The 23,289-nt window shown below is 43.3% G+C and overlaps 1 protein-coding gene across 3 annotated transcripts in view; it reads right to left on the bottom strand.

The window, feature by feature from the left end:
* The window catches only part of LOC139447469 (serine/threonine-protein phosphatase 2A regulatory subunit B'' subunit alpha-like), a 75,496-nt gene that overhangs the window by 33,297 nt on the left and 18,910 nt on the right, over positions 1-23,289 (bottom strand). The window contains exon 1 of one of the 3 annotated variants that reach the window (XM_071228857.1): positions 19,606-20,563. The exons of the other annotated variants lie outside the window; for them this stretch is intronic. Coding sequence (XP_071084958.1) covers positions 19,606-19,884 — 279 coding nt within the window. The 5' untranslated portion in view covers positions 19,885-20,563. Of the gene's footprint in view, positions 1-19,605; positions 20,564-23,289 lie in introns of those variants that run through there. 3 annotated transcript variants of the gene reach the window in all.

Here is a 23,289-nt window from a genome sequence, read left to right as displayed (position 1 = left end):
ATGTGAAGCAAACAAGCAACACATCTCGACAATGCCACTTATAGCCTCATGTCTTGGTTGACAGTCGCATAAGGGGACTTGGCAAACTAACATGAGTAACGCTACTGCATGGCTTGCATATATTCCACTTTGCATATCTTGCTTTCATAAATAACAGACAAGTTCAAGTAAAAAACACTCTTTTGATCTATTTCATAAATATTCGATTCCAGTGACCAAAAATAACAAATTCAATTCACAAATGGCTACGGTTTAATTCATCGAATACGAAAGTGAATCGTAACAGCCCTAGTAAATGGTCACTACCTTCTTGTCTGCACGTTAGTGAACAGTGACAACCATCTTGTCTCCACATGTCAGTGAATGGTGACAACCATCTTGTCTGCACATTAGTGACCAGTGACAACCATCTTGTCTGCACGTTAGTGAACAGTGACAACCATCTTGTCTCCACATGTCAGTGAATGGTGACAACCATCTTGTCTGCACATGTCAGTGAACTGTGACAACGATCTTGTCTGCACGTTAGTGAACAGTGACAACCATCTTGTCTCCAAATGGCAGTGAATGGTGACAACCATCTTGTCTGCACGTCAGTGAACTGTGACAACCATCTTGTCTGCACACGTCAGTGAATAGTGACAACCATCTTGTCTACACACGTCAGTGAATAGTGACAACCATCTTGTCTCCACATGTCAGTGAATGGTGACAACCATCTTGTCTACACGTCAGTGAACTGTGACAACCATCTTGTCTGCACACGTCAGTGAATAGTGACAACCATCTTGTCTACACACGTCAGTGAATAGTGACAACCATTTTGTCTCCACATGTCAGTGAATGGTGACAACCATCTTGTCTACACACGTCAGTGAACTGTGACAACGATCTTGTCTGCACACGTCAGTGAATAGTGACAACCATCTTGTCTGCACGTTAGTGAACAGTGACAACCATCTTGTCTCCACATGTCAGTGAATGGTGACAACCATCTTGTCTGCACATGTCAGTGAACTGTGACAACCATCTTGTCTGCAAGTCAGTAAACGGTGACAACCATCTTGTCTCCACATGTCAGTGAACTGTGACAACCATCTTGTCTGCAAGTCAGTAAACGGTGACAACCACCTTGTCTCCACATGTCAGTGAACTGTGACAACCATCTTGTCTCCACATGTCAGTGAACTGTGACAACCATCTTGTCTGCACGTTAGTGAACTGTTACAACGATCTTGTCTGCACATGTCAGTGAATGGTGACAACCATCTTGTCTCCACATGTTAGTGAACTGTGACAACCATCTTGTCTGCACATGTCAGTGAACTGAGACAACGATCTTGTCTGCACGTTAGTGAACTGTGACAACCATCTTATCTCCACATGTTAGTGAACTCTGACAACGATCTTGTCTGCACGTCAGTGAACTGCATGTCAGACGAGTGAAACAGTGAAAAAAATAAATTATCAGTGATTGCATGGCATTTGATTGGCAAACTAGGCAAGACTTGATGTGTTTATGTTCACATAAAATAAAAAAAAGATTAGGCCACAGTCCCAGTGGTGGACTACTGCATCCTCACTGTCTGTAGAGTGGACACCAGGCTTGTGATGCATCCCTGAGCTGAATGAGGTCACTGATTTTGTGTTGTCTACAGTGTATTGAGTTAATGAAAAAACAAGCAGTCTGTGACAATATTACTGTTGACTAACTTATAAAACTTCACTTCAGTACAATTGTGCATACTTGTTTTATGTTTATAGTTATACCTCCATAAATGATAAACCATAGTAAAGTCAATTCTTAAATGAACAGTGACAACCATAGTTCTGCTTTAAACCCATCTATCTGTTATGTACAAGTTATTCCTGTCCCAAACACAAGCTACAGTACAACTGATAACTTAAAGAGACCTGCACTGAAGCTCGAAATGTAAATCAGCATTAGTGTTCACAAACATTGCTTGAGCTTGCCCCTGCATTGTGCATGAGTCCCATCAGCATGATGATCCATATAACTGGTCATATTTCATAGCTTTCACAAAAGGATTCGAAAAGTGGACTTGATGGTGATCATTTAAGAATCCCCCATAGAAAACTGTTAAGTTTAACAGCAGAAAAGAACTATGATGACTCATGTAGCTGAATGAGCAAGAAAAGTTCAGAGTTCCACCACACATCCTCCCCCTCCTCCACCAGTGCTGGGGCTCCACACATATCTGGCAGGTGAGTGCTGCAGCATCACAGTCTGGCATTACACACTGGTTACACAACATGAAACGTTAAGCATTTGGAAGGTCCACACCAGGAACAACTGAATATCCACATGCGGCAATAAGGATTGTAATGTCTTCCTGAAACAAAGACTGTCAAAAATTCTACGATATACAATTTTACAAAGCAATTAATGAAGTATAAAACTATTAAAGCATAAATGTAATGACAAAAACTTACAATAGGGCTCCAGATAACGTTTTGAGCCACTCCCTATTACTCACAAGTTATCATCCACATTGGGTATTGATAGTGTTTACTCCGTTGGGTCTTATTGGCTATTTTTACACCAATTAGTTGACATATTTAAAAAATGATTCTGCTTATATACTGTTTCAGGTTACTTTTGTTTTGTGTGCTACCCCAAGTGTGTAACATGTTGCATCAACGCACAACAGGGATATACATATCTTATTAACCATAGGCAAGCCACAGCACTTTGTTTATGCATTACACACTGCAGTAGACTGGGGTTGTTATGTACATGTAGTGTTGTCATACTACTGGGTTGTCTTTTCTAATTTGCATGCATATTCGTATGCAAGCAACTTAAAATTAATTGGGTAATGGTGAACTATTTTGCAAATTTTAGGCAAATACAAAGCTCATCTGGAGCTCTGTTACAATATAGCCTTCACTATGTCACATGTCAGTTGAACAGGAGGCGCCCATGCAGGGTCACATTGGATAAAAACTATCCAATACACAATATGTCTTCTGTGTAATAAACACTTTAACATACAAACTAAAGCTTTACTAGTACTAGTACCCTGAATAAAATAGGAACCATACGTCATAATGGCCAACTGGATTTTGGAGAGTGACTCTTACTGACCATGTTGACATAGTGTTGTCATAAACTGCAGTACCTACACTCTGATGCACTCTGAATGACTAACTTGAGTGACAGCAACAAGTGGCCAAACATTTGACTGACTTGTGGCCTAAATGTTGGATCAATCAAGTTGAGGGCCCCACTGTGATTTGGCTTCATCAGCCCAGCTCTTTCTCCTCCTCCTCATTATAAGGCTGGCCCCTACAGTCTGGACCTGTCCATTACAGATTGGTGCAACTTTAAGCTGCACAACCTAATTCCCTGCCGATGATGAATCAGACACTTGGTCCCTAACATGGTACCACCAGGAGGAATAGGATTTCAGTTTTCAATAAGACATTATGAATTAATTTTATGTTAATTTTAGCATTACATAAACTAAAATTCTCACTGGCCACTTCTGAACTCCACATAATCAACCTTTACAGGTGGATAAAATTAATGGAGCTGAATAGATATTAAAGGAAATAAAATGTTGAAAGAAAAACTGTAACATGAAACGGTGTATCCTGCTGATATTCTTGTTGAATATCAAAAGAATTGTTTCCTTCTTACACCAAACAAGAGCAATAATATATTACAAAGACTTTCACAACGATACATTTCCACGTGCAGCAAGTAAATGTTTTGATGCAGTCAGAAAGTGAATACGATGTGTTACAATGCCTACAATCACCACCACATCTGGAAAGTGCAGAGGTGAAACAGGCCTCTAATCTCAAAGGTCAGCTGGGGTCAGCCATGGCTACAGTGATGAAGCTGAGGGGAATGTTACAGAAAGTGTTGGCCATCTTACACCAAACACAGCCCCACACCCTGTCCACTGTAATGGCAATATTTACTGGTCAGCCCAGACCTTCATACAAACACAGTAAGTATGTGCAGGACCACCGGATGGCTGGCTATAGGGTAGGGGAGGGGGTCCTGATGACCACCAACACCAAGGAAGTACCTTACATCAAGATGCAATGTGTGTGTGTGTGTGTGTGTGTGTGTGTGTGTGTGTGTGTGTGTGTGTGTGTGTGTGTGTGTGTGTGTGTGTGTGTGTGTGTGTGTGTGAGAGATATGCAAGATAGTGCACCAATATGTGTGTGTGTGTGATATGCAAGATAGTGCACCAATATGTGTGTGTGTGTGATATGCAAGATAGTGCACCAATATGTGTGTGTGTGTGTGTGATATGCAAGATAGTGCACCAATATGTGTGTGTGTGTGTGAGAGAGATATGCAAGATAGTGCACCAATATGTGTGTGTGTGTGTGTGTGTGTGTGTGTGTGTGTGTGTGTGTGTGTGTGTGTGGCTGTGTGTGGCTGTGTGTGGCTGTGGCTGTTTGTGTATATGTGGCTGTGTGTTACTGTCTCCATGTGTGTGTGGCTGTGTGTGCCTTTTTGTTTGTGTCTGAGTGTGTGTGTGTTGAACAAGGTTTATTATGTGCAAACTTTCACTGAAGAATAATTATGTTACACAAAATTTTAATTATAAATATCATAAATATAGACACAAACAGGATTATGTAGAATGAAAAGCACAGTGGCAATAGATTACTGTTGCATGTATAAAGCCATGTGTCCTGGTGCAGACTGCTGCTAACAGCTCCCAGTCTGCTGCAGTGAAATATGCACTCTAGATGACACTAACTGATGACTTATTCCTTCATGAAATATGAGAAGTCTGACTTCAAGCTCACAACCTACAATGTCAGAAAACAGTAGAACCAATTACCCCCCTTCCCCTTCAAGCAACATCTCCCCTCTGCTCCAATTTCACTTTCTTCACCCCAAAAACACCTCAAACAGTTCAGCTACAGCCAGTGCCAAATACCAAATCTCACCAAACACAAGGTGCGGTGGAAACTAACATAAGTTCCTGCAAGCCTATCCTGTCCAATCACTGATGGTAAACTGAAGACTGCATATCTAAATTCACATATTACAACAAAACCACACAAACCACAAAACCTAATCCTTACAAGAAAACTCTAGGTATCTGGGAATACATCCAATATAATCACCAATGTTTTCAAATCTGAGGAGAGTGCAAGTCTACTCCAACCTCCCCAAGACTGTATGGCTTTAACAGAGGCTCTAGCACCTAGTGATACCACGGAAGGCAGGCATGTAGACCCACAAGTAACACAACACAGTCACACACACACACACACACACACGCTCACGCAAGGCTCAAAATAGATGCATGAAGATATTCTTGTCTGCCACCAAACTTTGAACTACAAGACCTCTGTATCAGTAATGTATTACATTCAGTACATGGAAACCATAAAGATCTACAGATATCCAGCTTTAAAATGGATAATAACCATGATAATTACAGCTCAACAATATGAAATCTGGAGCCATGTCCTTTAAATTATCTTGTCAAACATCAAAGAGCCATGATTAAAACTGGGCATTTGGAGTATGTCAAACCGAACACAGGCAGGTGTAATTCTCTTGGAAACTTTGTTTCACTTCATCCTCCAGGAAAGATATTTCAGGACTGTTATCAGTTGGACTTGGGTCACCAAAATGCCATGAAGAGCACGAGGCAATTACAGCAGAGGAATCTCAAGACATGCACCCATGATTCACATCACAATAATTTAGATGCAGGCAGGATGCAAAGAACATTATCTGCCTTTTTAAATGAATGGATCCAAACAACATGCTCACTAATTCTTGTTAAACCTATTCATGGTTTATTCTGGGAGTAAAGCAATCCTGAATATCAAGGGGTTGGCTTGATAGTTGGTTTACAATAGTTTCAGATTGGTTCATATGCTTAGAAACTGACTGGGGACAAATCAGTTGACATTTTTATATGACTTTATTGCGAAGGCTTTAGATGAAGGTAAGGAAGCTAGAGCCGTATTTAGTGACGTAAGTAAAGCTTTTGATAAAGTTTGGCACAAAGGAATAATTTATAAGCTACATCATTATGGTATCTGTGGGAATTTATTGAGATGGTTTGATAGTTACTTAGAGAATCAATATCAAAAGGTAGTTATAAATTGCTATAGCTAATATCCAAAATCTGTCTTGTTTATTATCTAAATCAATGACATTGTTGAAGGAATAAATAGTAATATAAGACTTTTTGCTGATGACACATCTTTGCATGTGATCATAGAGGATCCTGATATAGCTGCTCGTGATCTCAATAATGACTAAGGCAGAATTTCAGAATGGGGTGCTAGATGGCAAGTTAAATTTAGTCCCGAAAAAACTGAATCTATTCAATTTACCCGTAAAGTAAACCCTAGTCGCAAACCTAACAAATTGTACTGAAATCAAAGATGTACAAAGTCATAAGCACCTTGGTATGACTTTACGAAGTAATTGTACATGGAAAATGCACATTGATGATATTGCAAGGAAATGTTGTCCTCTGATTAATTGTTTAAGATGTTATAAATATCATCTATCCTGAACTACTTTAGAAAGTTAATAGAAATTATGTACAAATCATTTATTTTACCAATTTTTGATTATTGTTGTCATATTTGGGACAACTGTATGAACAATGAACAAGCAAACTTATCGGAAAAATTACACTTAGATATTCTCAGAACCATAATTGGCGCTGTCCGGAGTACAAGTCATCAGAAGATTTACAATGAAACAAATTGTAAGTCATTAAAAGACAGAAGATACAATTCAAAACTGGTAATGTTTTACAAAATAAATAACCATTTCTCTCCGGAATATCTTTGTAGGCTTATTCCTAATACAGTTTCAGAAAACACAAATCATAACTTAAGGGATAAATAAATCTTCAAACAGTGAAGTGTAAAACAACATCTTGTGCAGATTCATTTATACCAGCTACAACTCAATTTTGTTACATGTAACCTTCATTGATGTATTTGTTGTATCATGTCTTCTGTGTAATGGAGCGGTATTAACATAAGCACTTCGCTTGTTTATCAATCCAGTTTTACACTTTTGTGAAAATAAATATGTTAAAACCAAACTGACTGGTTGGGGGACAAATGGTTAATTGGAGCCCTGAGTTGATCAGTAAAAACCCTTTATAACCATTGGTATTTCTTAACATTCTCAGAGAAATTTCATGACTTATAATTGCCTTAAGTATGAAATAAACAAAGGTTCATTTGAGCAGAGTGGCCCATGCTTCATTGTAACTTCTGAACTATAATTAAACTCAATCCTTCAATTTGTTAGGTAGCCTGACCACCCTATCCAAGTTGGTCTCACCATATGACAAGGTCCTGTCTGGGGACCTATTCTAAGCTTGGTCGACCTGGGGGTCCATTGAAAAACCATGTGCATATCTTTAAAGGAAATAACATGTTCTTTTCTAAAGATACCAACACTAGTAAAGTCATCCCTACAATGATAATTTCGAGGAACAGTAAATGCTTATTTTACTGCATATTGTGATGACGCCAAACAAGGGTACATGGGTCAGAGTGTCCCACTTGCACAAAGGGATCTTAGCGCCAAGATGATCATAACTACCATACTTTAACATAGGCTTACAATAGTCATAGCACTAAGATCGCTTTGTGCAAGGGAGCCCTGGTCAGTACAGGCAAGGGTGGGGTGTTATCACTGTCCTACTAGGCCCAGATCCAATGTGCTGACTCCTGCAGGGCACAGGGCACAGGGCACAGGGCACAGTGGCTTGCAAAGGGTGAGATTGGATAGGAAATCTTTTCTTGTAAATCAAGCAGACATTCAGAGACATAAACAACACATGCAGAGGTGATTTTCACACTGACCTAAAATGACCTAGATACAATGTTATTGGGACTTGGGAGATTTGTGCTTTTGAGATGCTGTGTGCAATATTTTCCCTGTGAGATAGTGTTGTTTTGACAGCAAGCTAATGCGAATGTACAATATGACATATCAGTCTCCATAACACAACAGGCAAAAAACAAGAATGAAGAATTGTAGTCCAACTTCCTTATTCCTTCTCAGCATTGGACACAATAATACTTATATGCTGAACCTCAAACTACTCAACTTGTTTACATTTCCCATACATTACTTGTAAGAAGTTACAGAAAAATCAGTTTGACAAGATGTATTGATTAACAATGTGACTAACTAGAACAAGCGTACACTCAGAGATCTGTGGTCCAGTAGAGTTCAGAGGTGACTGTGTCAACGCACATGGGCACTCCGACTACTTCTTTAAAAACCTGACTTGATCAGGTCTCAAAAAGACAACCAACACTTTCAGGTGAAGAGAATGGGAGAATCTTTGGAGCATATGTGGAATTTTGAACAACGGTACATCCTACAACAAGCAGTATAAACCCTAGGGTGAGGGTGAGGGTGAGGGTGAGGGTGAGAGAGCGCCTCCTCTATTCCTAGCCACATCCTGTGTTGTGTATAAACAAGGATAACAGGTGATCTTATCCTCCCATCATTAATTTACAATCTTCAAACATATCTGATTCTGTCTGGAAGGGATATTGCTCAGGGGGTTGTAAAGTTCATTAAAGATTTATGATAGCCATCATGGCTGATATTTGTTGACACAAAGTATTACACTTTCAGATTTAATCTGAAGCAAAGATATGACTCTCTTAATGCATATAGTGTTATGGATATCTATCATATCCTAATGCACCTATCTGGTTATATATAGTCACTACCATGCTGACAATGCTTTCAAAAACACAATCCCCATTTCAAAGAACCATGATGACACTGAGCTATGCTTGTTGTTTCTCCTAAACATTTACCCATATTTGTCATACCTATATACTTACATCTACCCATATCTTAATCTCCAATCTGAAGCCAACATCCCTCAAGTGCTCTTCTCCTGACACTCCCTCTACCACCCAGCACCTGTTCTCCCCTATCCTCCTGACCCTTCCTCCCCCCCACCACCCAGCACCAATCTGTTCTCCCCTATCCTCCTGACCCTTCCTCCCCCTTCCTCCACCACCCAGCACCAATCTGTTCTCCCCTATCCTCCTGACCCTTCCTCCCCCTTCCTCCACCAACCAGCACCTATCTGTTCTCCCCTATCCTCCTGACCCTTCCTCCCCCTTCCTCCACCAACCAGCACCAATCTGTTCTCCCCTATCCTCCTGACCCTTCCTCCCCCTTCCTCCACCAACCAGCACCAATCTGTTCTCCCCTATCCTCCTGACCCTTCCTCCACCACCCAGCACCTATCTGTTCTCCCCTATCCTCCTGACCCTTCCTCCACCAACCAGCACCTATCTGTTCTCCCCTATCCTCCTGACCCTTCCTCCACCAACCAGCACCTATCTGTTCTCCCCTATCCTCCTGACCCTTCCTCCCCCTTCCTCCACCAACCAGCACCAATCTGTTCTCCCCTATCCTCCTGACCCTTCCTCCCCCTTCCTCCACCAACCAGCACCAATCTGTTCTCCCCTATCCTCCTGACCCTTCCTCCCCCTTCCTCCACCACCCAGCACCAATCTGTTCTCCCCTATCCTCCTGACCCTTCCTCCCCCTTCCTCCACCAACCAGCACCTATCTGTTCTCCCCTATCCTCCTGACCCTTCCTCCCCCTTCCTCCACCAACCAGCACCAATCTGTTTTCCCCTATCCTCCTGACCCTTCCTCCCCCTTCCTCCACCACCCAGCACCAATCTGTTCTCCCCTATCCTCCTGACCCTTCCTCCCCTTCCTCCACCAACCAGCACCAATCTGTTCTCCCCTATCCTCCTGACCCTTCCTCCACCACCCAGCACCTATCTGTTCTCCCCTATCCTCCTGACCCTTCCTCCCCCTTCCTCCACCACCCACCACTTTTCTGTTCTGTCCCTTCTCTGACACTCTCTCCTCCTCACCCCCAACTACACCACCCAGCACCTTTCTGTTCTCTCCCCTCCCTGACACTTCCTTCTCCTCACCCCCAACTACACCACCCAGCACCTTTCTGTTCTCTCCCCTCCCTGACACTTCCTTCTCCTCACCCCCAACTACACCACCCACCACCTTTCTGTTCTCTTCCCTCTCTGACACTTTCTCCTCCTCACCCCCAACTACACCACCCAGCACCTTTCTGTTCTCTCCCCTCCCTGACACTTCCTTCTTCTCACCCCCAACTACACCACCCACCACCTTTCTGTTCTCTCCCCTCCCTGACACTTCCTTCTCCTCACCCCCAACTACACCACCTACCACTTTTCTGTTCTCTCCACTCCCTGACACTTCCTTCTCCTCACCCCCAACTACACCACCCACCACCTTTCTGTTCTCTCCCCTCTCTGACACTTTCTCCTCCTCACCCCCAACTACACCACCCACCACCTTTCTGTTCTCTCCCCTCCCTGACACTTCCTTCTCCTCACCCCCAACTACACCACCCAGCACCTTTCTGTTCTCTCCCCTCCCTGACACTTCCTTCTCCTCACCCCCAACTACACCACCCACCACCTATCCGTTCAGCAGACCCTCAGCATTACAGAGTACATTAAGCTGTTGTTTTGTTATTACCCTCATGTGAAAGAAATAAAGATTCCAAGTCCCTGCAAAACGAATACAGATATGAAGTAGTTTATCTTACAACTAGCCAATAAAATATGCATGTCAGCAACAGTCTCAGATACCGTAACAACAGTGTCTGATTCACCTGACTGACATGTATAGCAGAAACAAGGATGACAGTTTCCTGATGCGACAGACAGATAAAACAATTCATGTGAATCATTCCACAAATCGCAGGCATTCCATCTAACTAGCTAGGTCAGTCTAGTGCCCCTCTCTCCCCTGGGGCTGAATAGGGCAATCCTTCTGTCAGCCAACTACACTCAACACTTATACAAATTCACACCAGACATCTATCTTATCTGTATTATGCATTTCAGACTTCAACTGAACTTCCAATATGTAAAATCTAAACCCCATACTTATGATTTGGATCGGCCCGCAACTTGAAACACTTGAAATTGTCTGAATTCATCATTACAGATACAAAAAGACCCTTCTCTTGATGGAATCAGTGACAAAGGAATTCCTGGTAGGGACTTGAGCAATACCTATGTATGTTTAAGCTAAACACATGCCTAACATATCAGCAACACTATGATTGCTCTGTGGAGCTGGCCTACAACAGGAACTACAACAGTTCACTGACAAGAATGCTGTAAATGAGCCCAGTTAGATGATGTCCTGCCATAGACTACACCTTCTGCACCCCTGGCAGGGGCCTCGTCACCACACACACGTCAAAATCCACTCAGGACATTTTTTGTACCAGGACTCCACTCCCTACCATGGCTGGAATGTATCGGATGTACTGTCTCTTACCAGGTCCCCACCCCCTACCAGGGCCTGAATGTATCAGATGTCCCGTCTTGTACCAGGTCCCCACCTCCTACCAGGGCCGTAATGTATCAGATGTCCCGTCTCTTACCAGGTCCCCACCTCCTACCAGGGCCGTAATGTATCAGATGTCCCGTCTTGTACCAGGTCCCCACCTCCTACCAGGGCCGTAATGTATCAGATGTCCCGTCTTGTACCAGGTCCCCACCCCCTACCAGGGCCTGAATGTATCAGATGTCCCGTCTTGTACCAGGTCCCCACCTCCTACCAGGGCCGTAATGTATCAGATGTCCCGTCTTGTACCAGGTCCCCACCCCCTACCAGGGCCTGAATGTATCAGATGTACCGTCTTGTACCAGGTCCCCACCTCCTACCAGGGCCGTAATGTATCAGATGTCCCGTCTTGTACCAGGTCCCCACCCCCTACCAGGGCCTGAATGTATCAGATGTCCCGTCTTGTACCAGGTCCCCACCTCCTACCAGGGCCGTAATGTATCAGATGTCCCGTCTTGTACCAGGTCCCCACCTCCTACCAGGGCCGTAATGTATCAGATGTCCCGTCTCTTACCAGGTCCCCACCTCCTACCAGGGCCGTAATGTATCAGATGTCCCGTCTTGTACCAGGTCCCCACCCCCTACCAGGGCCTGAATGTATCAGATGTCCCGTCTTGTACCAGGTCCCCACCTCCTACCAGGGCCGTAATGTATCAGATGTCCCGTCTCTTACCAGGTCCCCACCCCCTACCAGGGCCGTAATGTATCAGATGTCCCGTCTTGTACCAGGTCCCCACCTCCTACCAGGGCCGTAATGTATCAGATGTCCCGTCTCTTACCAGGTCCCCACCCCCTACCAGGGCCTGAATGTATCAGATGTCCCGTCTTGTACCAGGTCCCCACCTCCTACCAGGGCCGTAATGTATCAGATGTCCCGTCTTGTACCAGGTCCCCACCTCCTACCAGGGCCGTAATGTATCAGATGTCCCGTCTTGTACCAGGTCCCCACCCCCTACCAGGGCCGTAATGTATCAGATGTCCCGTCTTGTACCAGGTCCCCACCCCCTACCAGGGCCTGAATGTATCAGATGTCCCGTCTTGTACCAGGTCCCCACCCCCTACCAGGGCCTGAATGTATCAGATGTACCGTCTTGTACCATTCATCACCCCCTACCAGGGCCTGAATGTATCAGATGTCCCGTCTTGTACCAGGTCCCCACCTCCTACCAGGGCCTGAATGTATCAGATGTCCCGTCTTGTACCAGGTCCCCACCCCCTACCAGGGCCTGAATGTATCAGATGTACCATCTTGTACCAGGTCCCCACCTCCTACCAGGGCCGTAATGTATCAGATGTCCCGTCTTGTACCAGGTCCCCACCTCCTACCAGGGCCTGAATGTATCAGATGTCCCGTCTTGTACCAGGTCCCCACCCCCTACCAGGGCCTGAATGTATCAGATGTCCCATCTTGTACCAGGTCCCCACCCCCTACCAGGGCCTGAATGTATCAGATGTACCATCTTGTACCAGGTCCCCACCTCCTACCAGGGCCGTAATGTATCAGATGTCCCGTCTTGTACCAGGTCCCCACCTCCTACCAGGGCCTGAATGTATCAGATGTCCCGTCTTGTACCAGGTCCCCACCCCCTACCAGGGCCTGAATGTATCAGATGTCCCATCTTGTACCAGGTCCCCACCTCCTACCAGGGCCTGAATGTATCAGATGTACCGTCTTGTACCATTCATCACCCCCTACCAGGGCCTGAATGTATCAGATGTCCCGTCTTGTACCAGGTCCCCACCCCCTACCAGGGCCTGAATGTATCAGATGTCCCGTCTTGTACCAGGTCCCCACCTCCTACCAGGGCCTGAATGTATCAGATGTCCCATCTTGTACCAGGTCCCCACCCCCTACCAGGGCCTGAATGTATCAGATGTACCATCTTGTACCAGGTCCCCACCTCCTACCAGGGCCGTAATGTATCAGATGTCCCGTCTTGTACCAGGTCCCCACCTCCTACCAGGGCCTGAATGTATCAGATGTCCCGTCTTGTACCAGGTCCCCACCCCCTACCAGGGCCTGAATGTATCAGATGTACCGTCTTGTACCAGGTCCCCACCTCCTACCAGGGCCTGAATGTATCAGATGTCCCGTCTTGTACCAGGTCCCCACCCCCTACCAGGGCCTGAATGTATCAGATGTACCATCTTGTACCAGGTCCCCACCTCCTACCAGGGCCTGAATGTATCAGATGTACCATCTTGTACCAGGTCCCCACCTCCTACCAGGGCTGGAATGTATCAGATGTACCGTCTTGTACCAGGTCCCCACCTCCTACCAGGGCCTGAATGTATCAGATGTACCATCTTGTACCAGGTCCCCACCTCCTACCAGGGCTGGAATGTATCTGATCCTCAGTGTTGTATCTGGTCCCCCAACCCTGAACAAGGCCAAAATGTTGTATGAAGCCATCACTCAACTTACCAAGATCTAGGACATAATGTATGAGATCTGTGAGTGTGTAGCATCTGAGCCCACTATGGTTATGAGGGCAGCATTGACAAGACACGGGTAAACATTTGTCACCTGGTCAACACACCACCTCACCTTTCAGCTGAGCCCTTGAATATGTGGGTCACTGAGCTACAAGACATGATAAACCAGTGTTTGTGTAGAGTGCTTGTCAGTGGGGTCCTACCCTGGGGTAGCAGGAGCACTGACAGCATCTTTTTGGCTACCTCAGGCTGTCTTGTATGTGTTTAGTTAACTGTATCTCACTATCATAACATGATGGGTCAATAGATAAAAAAGGGGGCTTCCCAATGGAATCTTCTACTTGTTACAAGACTGACTATTTGACATTAGTATTTCCTATACAAACCATATACTGTCGAGTGGACACATGGCAGGGGCATGAAAGCACCTGGCAAGTCACGTAAACCACAATCTGGGAACATTAAAGGGGCACTGATCTAAAGCAATTCCCCGGGACTGGTTGTTGCCTGTGTTATTGTTTTTTTCCCCGTGAGTACCCAGATGATATAGCAGAAACCTAGACCAGTTCACGACCTGTGCTGCACAATTCGTAAGCGCATTTGTCACTTTTATTGATAGTATAAAGGCATATGGTCACATTGATCAACAAAATGAAATACAGTTTGGGAAATAATAAGGAAATGTAGGTATCTTTGTGGGTAGCATCGGTAATGGTGATGAAGTTGTGATAAGTCACTTGCATGGTAATTGTGTGATTTTCGTTTACACTATTTTGACTTGCAACACAAAATAAATATTTCTCCAGAGCATTGCTTATTTTGTTGTGTTTATATTTTTACAGTCAAAATGTGCAAAATTTAGGAAAAGTAGGAAATTTATTAAACGCCTGAATATTCAGTTATTTAACAAATTGACTGAAAAATATGTCCACTTGTATTATTATGGCAATGAACTCCAAACATTTTTATGTTTTATATAATCACCAAGAGACTGAAAATGTTACGATGAAAAGCCCATTTCTATATTGTTTGGCTTCTAATCCTACATAATAATCTATTGTGATGTTTTAGGCCCTTTTGATCGTCTTAATCATTTTTAGTCAATCTGTTATAGAAATGGACAGATTTTTCAGTCAAAATGACTGAAATATTTACACATTTTATAAACTGCCAGAGAGAATCACATTTTACAAATTGACTGTTACATATACACGCTTACAAAGGAAAAGACTTGTGAAAACAACGTCTATCGCGCATCAAAGAATTTCCCAACCAAGACGTAGAGGAACAAGAATGAATCTGTCCAATGCTACAGCAAATGAAGGAAAAAAATGCAAATATCATGATTACAACCTACCAAATTTATGTGTATAATTTTAGGCAGCTTCCTTGTTTGAGGAATGCATCCGTGAATATCCACACACAAAGGAACACTATCCCACACGTCTGCAGCTGTACAATGAAACTTATTGGATATCACGTGTCTGTAACAATCAAATATTTTAAAATATATATATATCGTTTCGGGATATTGTAAGCCTTGTTCGTTTCTCAACTGATCAGTTAGTTTGTTTCAGGTGTTTCACATAGGTGTCAAGTCTCAAAGGTTGGCTGAGAAAGCCCACGTGACAACTATTTTCATAACGTCCATGGTTCCTAAAAATATCCATTGAGTTAGATAACAATGAGCAATCAATCAACGTATTATCGGTTAACCCTTTGAACAAAGTATGTTGTTTTACATCGGCACTTCACGCCATGATATGAGTGTATTCCCTTTGTTTTGGTAAACCTAGACATGAAAACACTCACTTTTGACATATCCACTGTGCAAGATAACAGTGATTAATCAATCAATGTATTTTCTGTTAATTCTATGATGACTTGGAATGATCCATTGATTTACAAAAAAGTAAATCAACTGATCATTCATCTCTTGCTGGGCTGCCATGTTGACATTACATAACACACATTTCACCTCACAAACCTGGATTTAGATTGAATAATTGCCCCAGACACAATAAATGCCAAATCGGAACCTTTCTTAGGTATTCTGAGTGTCACTACCACTAATTATACCTGTAATAAATTCATTAACTGGGCATCATGTGCATGAATGACAACAAATACACAAGTGTAGGGTTATATCAGAAAACGTGGATGATAAGGGAGTAGTAAGCATAATCCGAAAATGCTTTCACTGCATGGTTACTGTTTTTTATTATTAAACTATAACAATCAGGGGTATTTCCAAATGACGACATCCGACGAAGCTCCGCCGTTCTTTTTGTCTGTTTGTTTAGGCTGAAGAAATTAATTAACATGCGCCTTTTGTAGAAATCACGGTTAACCAATCAGTGTTCAAAAATGAGTAAAACAAATATTGCCTCCAAGTTTGATTAGCCGTCCTTGCATACGGTAGCCCGGTCTCTTGTCACGCTCAGTTGCGTTGCGTATCATCCGGGTAATCTTGGGGGAAAAAACAATAACAAAGGCAACAACCAGTCCCACGGAATTGCTTTAGATCAGTGCCCCTTTAACTTGTTCACAGTGACAGTTATAAGGTCGTACCTTTTATACTTCATGGTTTGAAAACTCACCAATTAACTCGTGCAAGTCTGAATATGTGTACTTGGCAGGTTATCAAAATTATATAAATGCTAACCAACTAAAATGTAGGCAACTTATTCTGCTATTCTATACATGAACATGAACTGCATTGGCCAGAAACCACCCCATGGTACTGAACAAATAATCATCCAAATCTGGAAAAATATAGTTTTCTTACATTTTGTTGTGATACCACATGATCCATCAAAAACAGTAAATAGGTGTTTTTTACCTCCAGTTGGTGACAGGTCAATCCATAACACAAGAAAAAGAATTACAATCAATGTAAACCAATGAATCTATAATCGAATAGTTTCTCTAGGTTTCTCCAACTCGTCTAGTTTCAGTCCATACAAACACCTCAACATTGCTATACATGACAATATTTGTTACATTGGTGCTACTTGAATGTCGGTCATGTTAAAGATTAGGGGTCAGTTGAATACACATGAAGCTATCAGATGCTCATTACAATACAAAGGAACAATCTCCAGTGAGGGTCACCAACACCCAAAGGTTAATACTGTACTTAACATACATGGATGGTCAAGGCACATGGTAGCAGTCTTCATACATGTAGATATATGTAAATAATGTTACTGTTTGATGTTTAAGGTACCTCATTTCACCTGTAACAGGCCAAACTGGGTACAGCTGATGCTGTGTGAGTCATCAGCCAGTCAGCTACCCGAAGGGCTAGAAGGGTGAAGAAACACAATCAACAGTAGGGGTAATACCTTCATATGTAACCATAAGTCACCGACGTACAGCAGGTCTTCTGGGGAAGTCAATGATGATTGAACATATTAGCATAGTATGCAACATAAATGGCCATCCATCTCTTGTAGTAATGTACACCACAGTAAGTTAAACATCCTGTCACCCATCTCTTGTAGTAATGTACACCACAGTAAGGTAAACATCCTGTCACCCATCTCTTGTAGTAATGTACATCACAGTAAGGTGAACATCCTGTCACTCATCTCTTGTAGTAATGTACACCACAGTAAGGTAAACATCCTGTCACCCATCTCTTGTAGTAATGTACATCACAGTAAGGTGAACATCCTGTCACTCATCTCTTGTAGTAATGTACACCACAGTAAGGTAAACATCCTGTCACTCATCTCTTGTAGTATTGTACACCACAGTAAGGTGAACATCCTGTCACTCATCTCTTGTAGTATTGTACATCAAATTAAGGTAAACATCCTGTCACCCATCTCTTGTAGTATTGTACACCACAGTAAGGTGAACATCCTGTCACCCATCTCTTGTACTAATGTTCATCACAGTAAGGTGATGGAACTCTGATGGTCCTGTGATGGTCCTGTGATGGTCCTGTGATGGATCTCTGATGGTCCTGTGATGGAACTCTTGTGGTAATGTTTGCCAGAATAAGGTCGAAATCATGTCACCCATCATTCGTAGTAATGCAGCATTAGACATTGGCACTAGTCCTATAGTCCTTGCCAAACTGCCCAGTAACAAAGGTATGATAAGGACAAGTAGAAATTTGCACTTTTCAAGGGTTCTACTATATGTTATATCATCACAAGGACTAGTGGATAAAAACTGTTAGTTTCTATTGCCTTAATGTTGGCCACAATGAGGTGAAAGTCCTGCCTGTTTTTGCTTTTGATCAACTGGTAGCTAAAGAATCAATTGTTACTTTAATTTTGTACAATTTTGTAACTGTGGCTCCTTATTTTGCTAATCAATCAAATGTGAAATGGTCAGGCAAATGGTAACTAAAGGTCTTTTTTCTCTCTCCCAAATTGTGTGTTTTGGCTCAAATCGGTCAAATAATTATTAAAAGAAGAAAATAAATGTTGCCAAAATACAAAGGACACTGATATCCTCACCATGTAATAAGATATATCAATCATCATTAATCGTGTCATTGGTCCTCATAAGAGATGCCTTGCTCAAGTCATTTCTTTTCACCCAATTTCGGTCCAATACTTCACTACTGTTGATAAATTCTGTCTGAAGGCTGACACAACTTTAAAGGTTACTTGAAATTACCACTGCAGCTGTTGGAGCATCATGACAATATCAACTTTACACACATCGGTTTGGTATTTCAAGTATCTCCCTGTGTCAACTGGTATGGTCATTAAACTGATTCCTAGGCAAATGATTTGAAATATGCAGCAACTGCAATAACAAATGTAGAGAGTAGCACATGTTGAAGAACTATTTGAACAAGTATTCCTGTTAGCATCAGCTGCTACAACACAAGCTTACATTCCACAAGATTACCAAGTGAAGTGACACACATGTAACAATGACATCCGTCCCTGTGTATGTTCGTATGGAACACATACTTGACCAGGCCATCCGGAACTGAAAGAGCTGGTCCATTATTTTTAACATGCAACAATGAAAAGCAAATCATATCATGATTGTAATCTGTATGAGAAGCAAATGCCAAACAAAGAATATGTTGGCATACTGCAAATATCAGCAGAGAATTTACGTACTTGATTCTAGGACATACAGTGGGGTAGGGTAATATTGATTGGCTCTTATTGGTATGTGTGCACAAGGCATATGTATATATATCATGTGTACAATCAGTGATAACAATTTGTATTGAGGCAGAAGCAGTCATTAAACAAGTGAAGTTTGTTGTAACTGAAGTATTTGACACTGTCTGTGTGAGCATGGTGAGGTTATCTACAGCATTAATCACCACCATTGAAGAGGTTACTTTGATTCCTGGCACAGTGAGTTAACACTGTTATTGTAACCTACTTTGTATGAAGGAGACCCCCAAACAGCAGATGGGCTGGACCAACAGAGTATTGTAAAAAAGGGGAAATCACTGCCATTCACCATGCTGAAAACTCTGAGTCATGCGTGTGATAAAAAGCTTCATACATCAAGAAAACAGCACAAAACACCCCAATAGAGACCTTCTTTTCCAGTTACACAATGAATACATCCCCATTTTCTGTTGCTTATGACAATCCTCAACTTTGTTGACACCAATTCTTAACACCTTCTGTCAGCCTTAATACTAAAAAATGTGTGACCCAAGTTCAGTTTGTGTCTACCTGGTGTACAACTAAGCTAGGTTTTGTGTGTTTGATATAGACCATACACTCTACCTGTGAGATGACTTTGGGCTGAACTCTTTGGATCGGCTTCTTTGCTGGTGTGCCTGTGGATTTTTTACAGTTGACAAGGCTGAGAGGGAAGGGTAGTGAAACGGCTGTACATATCCCATAATGTATAGCTCCACAGGGTAGGCCCAACTTCTTCAACTGAGCAACATCACACACAGCACAACTATGTAGTGATCTCCGCCACTTAAGCTCGATTTTACTTGTGTAATACACAGTTACCCGTGAGTGTACATACTTAACGCAGGCATACTTCTTCTGCATAATAGGTGACCCCGCTCTTCTTCAGCACAAGAATATCAGAATGAGATATAAATATCCAATTGAAGACATGTGGTTCCGGAACAAACAATATACACATCCACACTTTTACACACCACTAAGAAAACTTTCAGCCAACTTTATATCCTGAGAGATTGAGGACACGCAACATCACACAGAGATCAAAAAGTTGGCGAGCCGATAAAAATATCCTGTGACTCGGTGAAGTGTGTCGGCCTATTCTATCTGCTGCCAGTAAGACTTGTATTGCGTTGGGCCTTTGTTAATGAGAGACAGACAGCATGGCTGAGAGGTGTAGGATTTTCTGCCAGTTACACATTCACTATGAGGCATTCAGCAGCCAGTCTCAACAGTTAGCATCTTCGACAGGCCTAGGGGCAGATTCCTTTTATGGAGAGCCTACGTAGGAAGTGTAATCCCGCCCTTAGTGCCCACAGACTCTTTGAGTGGAAACTAACTTTGGTCACTAGTCACTATTGGCCTCCTGGGTGTGGTAGTTACAGGCTGGGGAGGACATCCGCAGAAAAACTTGTGAGCAGGCTTCTGTTTTTGATGTTATGGAGAGGACTGACTATTCATGTATTGTGCCTTCCTGCCTGAGGCTAGCTCCTCCTACGCCTCAGATGAGGTGGGATATTAATCACTAGATCAGCCAACAAACATCAACACTTTAGTCCTGACTGAACAAGCTTAAGTAACAGTGTGGATAGCAGAATTCCATCAGTGGATATCTACACAAATCCTATGAATAAAATGAAGACATGTTGTCTAAACTTGTTTGTCAGATGAGAGAGTTCCAGTGAACTAAGTCCGTGAGTAAGTATCCTTTTACCCTTAAGCTGAGCCCACTGTTGTGGCAGACAGCCAAATGACTGGAGGTAATTCAAGCTGTAGTTGAAGCAGGCTGACTGCACAAGTCAGCTGTGAGTGATAACTGGCCAGTCTATCTGACCTACACATGTGTGGGGAGTTCACACAGTGGACATGACTGAAACTTCTCCCCACCCCCTCTCAACAAGACACCTCATCAAGTTAGGAACACACTCTAATAGTTCAATTCACTTCAGGAAATGTACACAACCATATTTCTTCTGTCTTGTTTCAGTTAACTAAGCTACACCCAGTACAGTCAGCACAGAAAGTGTCCACAATATGTCAATGCCTATGGACGCTGTATATTTACAAATGTGAGAACATCTTCATCTCACACAACTACAGCTACACAATTCCTACCCCCAGGCTAGAAACGATTCAATTACAATCACTATCTAGTAGCAATCTTTGTAACTTTACCACGTTTACAGTCTTATTTGCTGCAACAAATGTTTACAGGCACCTTGCTCTCCATTACAATTATATTTAATGAATTGAACAGACAAAACATCAAGTTTTGAGGATGAAGGCACATATTTATGTTTTGTAATATTTTCTACATGGTACCTAGTTCTCAGTACTAGTCAACACAGCTTCTGTACTTCTATACACGGGGAGAAGCCTCCTGTCATCGGAAGCTACTTCCTGAAACATAAGCTGTTGTGTAATTACCAGCTGACTATTCCAGCTGCCTACAGCCAGTGGGTGATCAGTCTAAATTACATACCCCAGCAATATTTAGCTTACTGTCTCTATGGCACTGGGTGGGGTAGTGTCTGTATCACATGCTACAACATAATCAACAGATACATCTGTCTTGAAAATCTGCCATTAAACCATTATGTTTCCTTTCCACATCCACCTAAATAACCACCTAAAACAACTTAAAAGACACACCAAAGGCAACTGCCCCCACTGCAAACAACCCGAAACCACTGAACACGCACTCATTCACTGCACCCACTATCAAACACACAGAACCACACTACAAACCACCCTCAATCTAAATAAGGTTCCTACTCTAGATGAAATACTAAACCCTCAAAATAAACTAGAAAACTTCAAGGCCCTAGGAGTATTCCTAATCAAAACAGACCTAATTAAGCGCATCTAAAAATTAATTAATCTACCAATCCAAAATCCAATAAACATACAAACACCCACCTCACCCGGCTCCCTTAGTTCCCTCCTCCACCCACCTCGGCATTTATTCCAAATTTAAAAATTTCAAAAAATCAATATAAGCAACCCCTAAAAGCCCCCTCTTGGGTTGCACACACCACTTTCACCCTTCTCGGAATACACTAAATGGTCCGGCCAGGCCCGTGTGCGAAATACGCTGTAGTCGGAAAGCGCACGTTAAATCTTCTATATCAGTCAGTCAGTCAGTTTCCACATCCATTCAGCAAACCTCTGCTGGAGTAATCTCATATATAGCAGCTTCATCATCAGTGTTCAGGCAAGCTACCTGGAACATATTCATGTAGCTGACATCACTACCACCCAGCTGTAGCTGTCACCACCACCACCCAGCTGTACCTGTCACCACCACCACCACCCAGCTGTACCTGTCACCACCACCACCCAGCTGTACCTGTCACCACCACCACCACCACCCAGCTGTAGCTGTCACCACCACCACCCAGCTGTACCTGTAACCACCACCCAGCTGTACCTGGCACTCTCTACTACCACCACCCAGCTGTACCTGGCACTCTCTACAACCACCACCCAGCTGTACCTGGCACTCTCTACTACCACCACCCAGCTGTACCTGGCACTCTCTACTACCACCACCCAGCTGTACCTGGCACTCTCTACTACCACTACCCAGCTGTACCTGGCACTCTCTCCAACCACCACCCAGCTGTACCTGGCAATCTCTACTACCACCACCCAGCTGTACCTGTCACTCTCTACTACCACCACCCATCTGTACCTGGCACTTTCTACAACCACCACCCATCTGTACCTGGCACTCTCTACTACCACCACCCAGCTGTACCTGGCACTCTCTACAACCACCACCCAGCTGTACCTGTCACTCTCTACTACCACCACCCAGCTGTACCTGGCACTCTCTACTACCACGACCCAGCTGTACCGGGCACTCTCTACTACCACCACCCAGCTGTACCTGGCACTCTCTACAACCACCACCCAGCTGTACCTGTCACTCTCTACTACCACCACCCATCTGTACCTGGCACTTTCTACAACCACCACCCAGCTGTACCTGTAACCACCACCCAGCTGTACCTGGCACTCTCTACTACCACCACCCAGCTGTACCTGGCACTCTCTACTACCACCACCCAGCTGTACCTGGCACTCTCTACTACCACCACCCATCTGTACCTGGCAGTCTCTACAACCACCACCCAGCTATACCTGGCACTCTCTACTACCACCACCCAGCTGTACCTGGCACTCTCTACTACCACCACCCATCTGTACCTGGCACTCTCTACAACCACCACCCAGCTATACCTGGCACTCTCTACTACCACCACC

The sequence above is a fragment of the Haliotis cracherodii genome, unplaced genomic scaffold (assembly GCF_022045235.1).
Source record: "Haliotis cracherodii isolate W230 unplaced genomic scaffold, xgHalCrac1.p SCAF_7, whole genome shotgun sequence".
Lineage (NCBI taxonomy): Eukaryota > Metazoa > Mollusca > Gastropoda > Lepetellida > Haliotidae > Haliotis > Haliotis cracherodii.
The sequence above is the reverse complement of the archived record's forward strand: the minus strand, read 5'-3'. Positions and strand labels throughout refer to the sequence as shown.